Source organism: Spermophilus citellus (genome assembly GCF_964194105.1).
Source record: "Spermophilus citellus genome assembly, chromosome: 1".
In the NCBI taxonomy this organism is placed as follows: domain Eukaryota; kingdom Metazoa; phylum Chordata; class Mammalia; order Rodentia; family Sciuridae; genus Spermophilus; species Spermophilus citellus.
This window is the reverse complement of record NC_138182.1, coordinates 224,490,616-224,502,691: the sequence shown is the minus strand read 5'-3', so window position 1 is coordinate 224,502,691 and position 12,076 is coordinate 224,490,616. Positions and strand designations below refer to the sequence as shown.

General features: G+C 32.1%; 1 protein-coding gene across 3 annotated transcripts in view; it reads right to left on the bottom strand.

Moving 5' to 3' along the window:
* Positions 1–12,076, bottom strand: part of AP3B1 (adaptor related protein complex 3 subunit beta 1) — a 263,662-nt gene that overhangs the window by 80,106 nt on the left and 171,480 nt on the right. For all 3 annotated transcript variants that reach the window (XM_081280210.1, XM_081280208.1, XM_081280209.1), the window contains exons 20-21: positions 10,533–10,671; positions 1,380–1,452 (exon numbers count right to left, since the gene is read on the bottom strand). In XM_081280210.1, the coding sequence (XP_081136336.1) occupies positions 1,380–1,452; positions 10,533–10,671 (212 nt within the window). The remainder of the gene's footprint in view (positions 1–1,379; positions 1,453–10,532; positions 10,672–12,076) is intronic.

The window sequence follows — 12,076 nt, the reverse complement described above, 5'->3', positions numbered from 1 at the left end:
ATGGAACCAACCCAGATGCCCTTCAATAGATGAATGGATAAAAAAAATGCGGCATCTATACACAATGGAGTACTATGCAGCAATAAAAAATGACAAAATCATAGAATTTGCAGGGAAATGGATGGCACTAGAGCAGATTATGCTTAGTGAAGCTAGCCAATCCCTAAAAAACAAATACCAAATGTCTTCTTTGATATAATGAGAGCATCTATGAACAGAGCAGGGAGGAAGAGCAGGAAGAAAAGATTAACATTAAACAGAGACATGAGATGGGAGGGAAAGGGAGAGAAAAGGGAAATTGCATGGAAATGAAGGGAGAACCTCATTGCTATACAAAATTACATATAAGAGGTTGTGAGGGGAATGGGAAAATAAACAAGGAGAGAAATGAATTACAGTAGATGGGGTAGAGAGAGAAGATGGTGGGGGAGGGGAGGGGGGATAGTAGGGGATAGGAAAGGTAGCAGAATACAACAATTACTAATAGGGCATTATGTAAAATTGTGGATGTGTAACCGACGTGATTCTGCAATCTGCATTTGGGGTAAAATTGGGGGTTCATAACCCACTTCAATCTAATGTATGAAATATGATATGTCAAGAGCTTTGTAATGTTGTGAACAACCAATAAAAAAATAAATAAAAAAAAAATAAATAAATGGGACAAATTCACGATAGAATCAGGCAACTTAAAAACATAACTCAGCCCAGCATGGAAACACTACATTGAAAAATGACAGTAGTTTAATATTCATGAAGTCTTACTTCTTGTTGCTCTTTTCCTAGTGCAAACTTATCTAGTAACAAAGTTAGTTCCACTATTTCTCTTCATAATGCTGAAGGATTTAAGGGGAGTGGTGACTATATATCTTTGCATAGTTGGGTGAGTATACTTGTAGAATTCTAAACTCTCAGAAGATTTGCTGGGACAAAAATTAAAATGTTGATACGTGTATCCAAAAACTGCATTACTCATTCCTTTCCTGGTGATGTCCTTCCTATTTCCAATTATTTTCTTAATTCCTCACCTACCTGGGTAAGTTAGATGTGTCAATTCCCGTAACTAACATCTCACAGTGTAGAAGCCATGAGGTATTAATACTTACATAGTGAAAAAATTACAATGTATAATATTTTAAAATATTATTTTAAGATGAATTTTATATACTTTTTGGCCATCTATACTTATTCATGTGACACAAAACTAATAGACTGAATAGATGAAGATACTAATATTACTGATTTCCAGTTTTCTTGCTTTATTCATTTATAAATATTTAAAAATAGATTTTGGTAAGTTTGGGGACATGTAAATAAAAGTTGCATTAAAAGGAAAACCATTCTTACTCAAAACTGAAGAAAAGTTTTATAATACTTACAATCATCTAGATCCAGAAGTGAAACATCTTTGGTAAGAAGATTTCTATCTTGCTTCGTTTGTTTTCCTATCTCCTATAAAATAAACATTTTATTAATTTTATCATGTTTTGTCTTAACAATCTATGTTAATCTACTTATAAAACAAACTTTTTTCTCAACCTTACAAATTAAGTTTCTGAATGATTATTAAAATGTTTTTCTGAATCACAATTTGTGTCTCAATTAGCACACAGCATTTGGACCACATTAGGCAAACTGTAAATAACTATAATTAACTTCTAAATAATTTTTAAATATTTTATGTTTAAAGATTATAAAGGACCTTAGAAGAAAATTTAAAGGTAATAATTATTTTATAACATGACAAGTTTCTGCAAACATAAAAATGTAATGTGACTCTTTGGTATAAAGTGCACAAATAGTCTTGAAAATAATTTTTAAACTACTTTATTAATAAAGAAAAAGAAATACTCAAATGTCACATGCATAGCTCTAAATTGCTGTCAGATTTGTGATGGGTTAGCATCTTCTGATATGGTCTGTGATAGGCACTGTACTAAGTACTTGGTACTTTGATATTGGGTTGTGTCAGACTCTTTTGCCAAAGGTCTATATATGACATTAGCACACTCTTGTTCTTTGGAGGAGTGGAAAAGGATTCACTTACTTTTTTTTTGGCTGTTTTATAGACAGAACAGATATTTCAAAATATATCTGCTCAAAAGTAGAGCTTTGCCCACTACAGATTCGCTTATTAAGCTTCCTACATTTATAAAACATGTATAGCTATGGAGTACAACACAGTGTCCCTAAAGCCTGAGGTATTCACAGCTTGGTTACACATTCAGAAAATATTTGTACATCTAAAAAGAAGTTTAATTAAGTTCTGCACTGAGTAGCGCTATTAACAACTAAAGATCAACAAAGAATAGGGTGTTAAACATATATCTGTGTCAAAGTTACTTATCTTTATAATCTATGCTCTTTTATTTCACATGAAAGATTCTTAGGTTAAAAGTGAGAACTTAAGCTTTCAATAAAAACTTTCTGTTCGTTCATTCATTCATTCATTTAATAGATAGGTATAGAATTTTAAATGTGTACCAGATTCTGTGCTAAGCAATGGAAATAACAGCCTAGACCTCCAAAATCCCTACCTTCAAATAACTTACTATCAACTGAAGGGATTAAAAGCTTATTGTTAATGTAAATTGGTATAAATATATTTGAAGTATTCCTCTAGCCATGAAAACACATCACTAAAGAAAAAGGTATATTACCACCATTTAAAGTGTTGAAGCTTACGCCAGCATGTACATGAAGAACGTTACATAAAATACATGGCATGCAACATTTTTAATGATTTAAGTTCTGCTTGTTTTCTCCCTTATGCCAATACTCAGAAAATTATTTTCCAGGTTCATACAATATACATTAAAACACTAACAAAAAGATCAACACTGATTTTCCTCCTCATAATAATTATTTCTGCCACTGAAAACTAAAAGTCATCTAGATGGGGTTTCTTTTTCATTCCTTATTTAAAAACAAACCAAAGAGTATTTGTTAACTTCTCAAGCAAATAACAATGTTAGGGCTGGAGGAAAAACAGAAGAAATGTTACTTTTGAGGCTGAAATTTAAAAGTTGTAAGAAAATGAAAAGAGGTTCAGAATAAAAATGCCACTTCAACTAGAATATCATTCCTGTGAAAAAAGAACATATAATAAAAAGCACTTATCATCATGTGACTTATCAAAATGCTATGCTGAGCACAATGGGTGTAGTTTCCTATAAGCTACAATGGTGCATGACTGTTTTTATGGAACTGTAACCTCCCCACCCGAAAAACTAGAAACCTATCAAATAAAGATAAAGTTAAAGCTGACGGCAAGTCTATACCTTATTTCCTACTTCACAGCTAAGAATGTGTAACAATATCTATTACATACACATCAGGTCACACACAACACAGAACAGGGCTGCATGTGAAATTGGCATAATCTCTTATTAGAAGCCTTAAATAGAAAGAAAAAAGGCTTTCAAAAGGACAGAATTTTATTGACTTCCTGAGAACGGCAAATAACCAGTGACTGAAATACAACATTAGCAATAGATAACGGTCATTTCTACTGAATTGAAAAAGCCTTGCATTCCGAATCAAGGGTATAAAATGCTTCATAATGTGTTTGGCATTCTTCTCTTATATTATATTTCATTTTTCATTTTAAAAAATCCATAGTAAGTTCAAAACATTTTCATACTTAAAGGATGTACTATAAAAATAAAAATCTGAATTCTAAACAAAGAAGTTAAGAGCTCTATTCCATCAAACATTTCTCCATTTGCAATTCATCTTGGTAATAGAGACAGAACCTGGGTAAATGCATATAGGACTTGAGGCAGGAGATTTTTCTTGCTCAATGCATAATTCATGTGCTCCGCCTGCAAAGTGTGTAAAATGAGAATTTCACACCGCAGCATGAGCCATGGAGCTGCAGAGAAAAGGCAGATGAAATCATATTTTACTGTGTGAATTTTATTTCTTACCCTCCCAATATTTATACAAAACCATCATTGACAAACCAAACACATTGACAGATCACCCACTGTTTCCATTGTGTTAGTACTTGAGAAGAGATCAGGCAGAAAGATAGACAATTTGTTTTTGTATATTTTTTTTAAATAGAGGATTAGGTTTTTAACAGCTGAGTGACTGTATTAGACTTTTATAAGGACAACAGTAACTGATCTTAAGATCTCACTATAAAAAATATCTAGTTATCAATTCATCATCCTCAAATCTCCATTTTGTTTCTATGGTATTCGATTATACACCTCAACACATCAACATTTTCAAAATGAAATACAAAGTCACAGGGTTAAGAAACTGATTTCTATTTAATGTATTTCATTTCAAATAATAAATAAAAAATCCTGGAAATATTTATCAAGTTCCAAATAATACAAATGAAAATATGTAACAATATACCTGTAAAGATTTTTTATGTATTATGCATGTTCATTTTCATGCTGATTATAAGAGGAAAGGTACATAGAAAAAAAGATTTGACATGACAAGCATCAAATATGCTTCCATTGGAAAGAGGTTTGAAATTTAAAACTATAAGACAGGATAAGCAGTATGTAAAGTTTGTCAAACCCATACTGTGCTTCGAAATCAACAACGATTTGAGGATAATTTCTAGCTTCATAGGATAAGGTATGTGAATGAAATATTTTCAATTACAATTAATACCAAGGACAATTTAATGATTCTCTTTTTTTCAAGTCATCTGACAAATTTGATTTAAAAAATTTGAGACTCACAAACTTGTTTCTTAAAACAAAGGTACAATTCTAGTATATTGAGACTTCATTATAAATTAAGAAATTTAAATGGTTAAAATAAAGCTTTCCCCTATTAGACTACACCTACTTTGATAAGAAGGAATGCTTACTGGTATTCCCTTTGTTTTAAAGGTCTCTGTTGAAATCAAATGATATTTCTGTTTTGAAGAACTTAAAATATGAAGTAAATTGGAAGAGACAAATCACACTCAAGAGGCAAAGTTTAGAATTGTTAAAGTAGAAACTAATACTCTTCAATATTCATAGAAGTTAGAGCAACATACATAACTACTTGTAATAATATAATTAAAGCTTGTTTCTTATTCTCACAGAGAAAAGAAAACCAATTGGAAATTATACATAATTATACATCTCATGCCAAAATTGCTTTATCCCCAAGATATTTTACAAAAAAGATCTTTATCCACAAGATCTTTTATTAAGGCAAATCTTAACATTTGAATGCTAGTAATCAAACCAGCTTGGTCCTCAAAGTACTTAAGAGATATAATCTGTTTCTCTGCATCTCTCAAAGAGGGATTAGCAAAGTCCGAAGATACATAACCTGAGAGTACCTTGAACACTTCCAGGAATACACAGATGACAGTGTTTTTTCACAACTAGTACAAATATTAATCTTGATTCAAATACAGAAATGCTCTTAATGTTAAATGAAAATACACTAAATTTATTTATTTCACACTACCAGATTATTATACTTTAATTGCATTTTATGTAATTAAAATGTTATAATCTACAAAAGGAAAACATAAGTCATTCACAATAAATAATAATCATGATTTTAAATCATCATAATTTAATCATCAATTATCTAAATCTTCATTCAGCTGCTAGTACATATACCCTGTAAATATAATTAAAATGCTGCATCACAATTAAGGTGTGAACAGTGGAATAACAAGGTAACACCAAAAAAACAATAGTATGTAGGAGCACTCTAATATATTGGTTAATTATAAGAACCCTGGAGCATGGCTTCAATAAAGGAAAAAAACCCTGGAAACATTATTCTAAGTAAAATTTTCACCATCTGTTCAACACATAATTTTTAACTAACAGAAGAATATAACTTAGTTATATTGCTTAAAAAATAAGATAAAATGATATAGATGTGAATATCTTCTGGACTCAATATGGTCTGTACTACTGATTTTCCTTCTGCTCTTCTGTTTAAAAATGTTTCTTTTTTAACACTCTTTTAAGTATGTGAAAGCACTTAAAGTATGGAATTATTAAAGGTAATTTTTATAGGCATTATTTGGGAAAAAAGAATTATTTCATAAAAAGGACCATTCTCAAAATATTTCTCAAATACATTTCAGAAAAGAACATCTACACATAAAATATGCTTATCCATCAAAATAACTGTAACTGAAATAAGCTAATTTTCTTTCGTTATTACTGACAACATGTAACCTCAAATGAGGAGTCTTTCAATCAATAATTTAAACAAATAACATGACATCTGAACGTATAACTATAGTTTTGTGCCTTATAGATCTACTGGGAATGGTATGGAATGAAGAATTGTAAGCAATTTAGCAATGGTCCTTGCTCTTTTGACTGTCCCTGGACCACTCACATGAGTGATGCCCTCTTATCATATAATTTTTTATTCCCTACAGTCATTCATAGGAAAGGTGGAGAAGTGGAAGGACCCTCTTGGCTTATATTTTCTGTAATAACAGAAATGTGTAAAAAAAAGAAAAAAGGCATAGAAATAAGAAGGAACCCAGTTTCATAAGAGAACCACAAATACTCCACTGGGATTAGAAGCTGGAGTGGGTTAGGACTAGAGAGGAACATTTAGACATACTAGCCTGAGGAGTTTTACTAACTCAAATGACAATTGGGGCACAATACAGGCGACTTAATCACAGTGCCCCCCCCTTTTGCCAGGGGGTACCAGGGATTGAATTCAGGGGCATTTGACCACTAAGCCACACCCTCAGCCCTATTTTGTATTTTATTTAGAGACAATTGCTTAGCACCTCACTTTTGCTGAAGCTAGCTGTGAACTTGCAATCCTCCTGTCTCAGCCTCCCCAGCCACTGGGATTATAGGCATGGCCACCATGCCAGATTCAGGACTTTCTCTTAATTTGGCATTTGTGCAGAAGAATTGGGGCTGGGAAAGCACAGATTTGAGGATGACCAACGGCAATGGTCTACAAAGATAATGAAGAGCTGATCTAGAATGGTGAAAATAAGAAAGAAGAAACAGTAGGAGGAATAACATAGAATCTGGAGGACTTGACAAAGGAGTCAAAGATCCTTATGAGAGAAAGGGAAGAATAATGTTGCCAAATGACAGACCATGTCCTCTGGCTGTCTTAGGCCTGGAAAACCAGTAGCCCCAGAAAGGCTCAAGAATTTGATCAGAATTTGGCAAGAAAAGCTGGAGCACTTGTAGAGAGAGATGTTACTATGAAAATAATCTAGTGGAAGCCATTAAAAATGTTAGAAGAGGAGGCAAAGAAAGATGACTAAAGAAAAAATCATGTCAATATATTTGAAAAAGTGATGTGCACTAAGTAATAATTTGGAGACAATATTGATACTTGAGTGTTAGAAGGGGTAAAAAACTAAAGCAATCAAAACAATGAAAGGTCAATAAAGACCGAACAAAACAGATGCAGAAAGTTTCAAGTAGTAGAATTGTGATACCAAAAGATAAGATTACTATCCAAGTAAATGCAGCTGTGCTTGGGGAAGATTCATGGCTATCTTTTCAGAGCAGTGTCTAAAGGAAGTGATAAAGGTGGGAAAAAATTTCTAGTGAATTAAGAAATAATACATGAATGATTTGCATGTTATTTTTTCTAAATTCTCACTCTGTTCCCTTTCTGCTTCCTTTTTCTCTTTAAATACTGGAGAAGACTTGAGTGCTGAGGTTGGCAGAAGAGAAATCAGTGGAGAAAGAGATTAAAAGCAAAAAGGAAACAGATGATTATTAATACAAAAAGTGAAAAAATGCAGACTTAAAACTTGAAAATATATATAAATTCCTTTTAGCTTTGTTTGTTCTGTAACTCCAATGCTATTAATCTTTCATGCAATTTACGTTCAGGTTAAAAAGTGTTAAAACTGTTGTTTTATGTGGTGCTTCATACTGATCTTTCTCATTTGATTTTGTACCATAACACAGAAAAGAAACAAGGTAGGTATTAGCATTTCTAGGTTATACATGAGAAACTGAAAAAATAAAGATATTATCTCCCAACAAGTAAAACACTATACTTATCTCATAGGAACACCATAAAAATTAACTTTTTTGAAAGTCATATATTCAATGTACCTCCAAGGTCTCATTTTTATGCTCAGCTTCCCCAAAACACATTGTCCAGATTGAAGGAAAAAAAAAAAAAGAGAGAAAGAGTAAAAAGTATAGATTTATTAGGCTGAAGATTTAAGGCATAGGAATTTTCAGCAGTAATACACTGTCATGCTAAATTAAGGTAAAGCACCCACCATCTGCCTTCATTACTCATAATTTGGAGCAGAAGCCACAACACTTGGTGCAAGGAGGACTTTTCCACAATTATAGAGTTGCCTATTATTAGAAAATTGGTACACTTGTAATCACTAGGTATACTCCAAGTCATTCAGAAAGAAATGGAAATAAATAATTATGGCAGCTCTGGGGTGGAGAATATTTATTACAATTGCTAAATTAAATCGAAAACAAAGAGGCACAAACCCTATCTGCCTATTATAGGTAGGAAAGGCATTCTAATATAAGAAAATAAACTTTCTAAGGAAAATTTGTACACATAAAACCATCAATAATGTGAGAAAAACCTGTATTTCTCAAGGATCTTGGTTCATTGTAATAGTTTAAATTTTTATGTTCTATTATCCATTACCAAGCAATCTAATCTGATCATTAAAATCTTCAACAAAGATGGAATAAATTGAAATACGGATCTAGGTGTCCCTGTGGTTTTTTTAACAGGCTCCTGAAGCTCTGCTTCTAATACTACATAGGTACTGAAGGCTACAAATTTTCAGCTTCTAAAAACTTCATAAGAATAACTAACTTCAATTCCACTTCCTTGCCATTTGCTGATTTCTTATTCTGTCATTTTTAAAAGCATAGATTTCCTATTCTGGATCATACTTACTGTCAGTTTCTAAAATCTCTTTATTTTAAATAATTTTAACTTTTTTGTTTAATTCAATAGAAGTAGAAAATGAGATATACCAAATTCATTGTGTGACAAGTGTTTTTTTGTAAACTTTAAAAAAATTTAGCTGCAGATGAATAAAATACCTTTATTTTAATTATTTGTGTGGTGCTGAGATGCCCCACACATGTGAGGCGAGCGCTCTACCACTGAGCCACAAACCTAGCCCTGTGATAAGTTTTTATGTGAGGCCACACTAAGTCTTAAAAATCTCTAAAGGTTTAGGTTAATTTTTGAAACATAGAAATTTTTGATCATGTTACATATGGATACAAGATTTTAATAGAAATTTAATTTTCAGATGTTTTACTATAAACAATAGTATTAGAAATACAGCAAGATAAATACCAATTGTTTTTTGTTTGTTGTTGTGGTGGAGCTGGGGATGAAACCCAGGGCCTTGTACATGTTAGGCAAATGGACTACTATTGAGCATATCCTCAGCCCCCTACCAATATTTGAAATATGCTTATTCTTTAACAATAAATCTCTGCATTGAGGAGGGCATCTGTCTACTTCAATGAATTTATTTTCATCCTTGGCTATTCAGGGACATACAGAAGAAACTTAAGTTCATAGAACTAATAAGAAAGTGAAAAAAAGATATTGGGTCAAGATGAAAAGGAATTCAATGAACTATTGCACTTGAAGCCGAGCATCAATAGGATCCACTTACACAAAGTAAGCGATAATAAAGATCAGAAAGATAATTAGATCTGAATTGTACATTAATAACTACACATTTACAACTTATGTGTGTATTTTTTGCTACAAAGCAGACAAAAAAGTTCAGTGTTAAAAATGTTATATTGAAAACATTATTACTCTACTCCACAAGTGGTTCTTGCATTTGTTTTAAAATAATGGCTGCTGCATTTTAGTAACTAATTATATAACGTATACCTTTTAACTAAAGCTTTAAGAACATTCTACTATCTACTGACATTCTTTGTATAACCTTTAATACTTTTTAAAGCATATTAGTCTCAATTTTTTTTATGATGTATGTGCATTCACACTCCTTTTTCGTGGGGGGAGGGGTACCAGGGATTGAACTCAGGGACACTCAACCTGAGCCACATCCTCAGCCCTATTTTGTATTTTATTTAGAAATAGTGTCTCACTGAGTTTCTTAGTGCCTCACTTTTGCTGAGGCTAGCTTTGAACTTGAGATGCCCCTGCCTCTGCCTCCTAAGCTGCTGGGATTACATAGCACTACTGCGTTCGGCTACATTTACACTCTTAAGGTTTAAAACTACTTATATAACTTCCATTTATTTCATTCTTGTTTAGCAAAACCCTCCCTTGTTATAAGCTAGCAAAAAATTTCATGGCAAGGGATGTGTTAAAAAGCAGTTCTAACTTCTCTGCAGAGTTGGGTTATAAGGGAAAGGATTATCTAGAGGAAATAAAATCACAGGTGTGAATGAATAAAGATGGTCAACTTTTGTTGTTAGTGACAATGTTAAATACTTCTTTTTTAGTTTCTTGTCTTTCAACAAAACACTAGTTTTCAAAAATATGTATTGTTAATGAGGAAAAAGCTATAAGAATATTTATATTCTTTGTATTATAATAACTCTATAACCTCTTACCTTAGTAGTTTTTCTGGATTCATATTCATTTTCAGATTCTGATTCAGAATCTGAAGAACTTTCTATTGAACTAGAGTCAGCATCAGAAGAACCTGAAGTTTTAGATTTTTCATTTTTCTTCTTCCCATCTTCAGTATCACTATGCATATCAATAAATTTTAAAATTATCAATTGCAACTCCTTTACATAAACAAGTTTAAATAGTTTATACAACGTATAATAAAAATAGTTTCAAAATCCCACAATATATTAGTGAAATAATAATAAAGATAGCATTATCTATAACCAAATAAATTAAAAATACTTCAGATGCAAAGAACCATAAAATAACACTAAATGATGTCATCAATAGTAATAAAGAAAATAATTAATATGTTCAATTTACTAGAAATTAAATGCTCACAGTTACAAATTCAAAGATCCTAGGCTGATTTTAAAATGCTGTTCCTTGTTTATTGATAAATTTAAATATTTATGTATATACTTTTGCTAAAACAGACTTGCACAGTATAGAATTTTTTCTAAGAAATTATACAAGCTTCCAAAAGTGACCTTAAATACATCATGTAAGAAAATGTTCACCAATTCAAAGACAATTCTTCTAATGCACTAAGTCTTACTGAAAATGATAATAGTAAAATACAAACTTTTAAAATATCAAATAATGACACCTTAGTGCTTAATGGTATTCATTCATTTACCCACTCACTCAATTAATATTTATTGATTATCGATGGCATACTGGCACTGTGTTCGGTACTATGGAAATAATAAGGTAACACATGATCTCTGTGTGTCTACCTTATAGTGTCTACAATCCACTGGAGGATATAGAGAAATAAGGTGGCAGTGACAGTATAGTATAACTAATAAGTAATGAAGTACAGTGTGCCATGACATCTATTCTAATTTGACCAAGATTAAAAATGCTTCATGGACAAAAAAAGGAGACAAAGAAATATAAATTAAGAAATAGGAAGAAGGCAGGCAACCATGTAGAAAAGCAATCTCAAAAGAGAAAAAATAAAATGTGAGATGGCCAAACAGAATTCTCTCAGGGGATGAAAGACACCCTGAGATGTATTATAATTTCCCCAAAACTGAAAGTCTATTCTCTCTTCTCTCTCTCTCTCTCTCTCTGTGTGTGTGTGTGTGTGTGTTACTTTCAAAAACCTACCTTGAACTGTGTGTTACTTTCAAAAACCTACCTTGAACCAGGCGGTCCCAGGCATTCCATACTGATCCTACCAATTATCTTATTTATTTGGTTTTGGTACTGGGAATTGAACCCAGAGGCATCTACCATTGAGCCACATCCCCTAACCCTTATAATTTTTAAATTTTGAGATAGGGACTAGCTAAGCTCTTAAGGCTGGCCTCAAACTTGAGATCCTCCTACCTCAGCCTCCTGAACTGCTGGGATTACAGGTGTGTGTCAGCAGGACTAGCTAATTATAAAATTAAGATGCACTCTTGCTATATACATTATTGTCCCATTTACAATAATAAAGTAATATTTAAGAAGGCTAAGGAAGCAGGAGGGA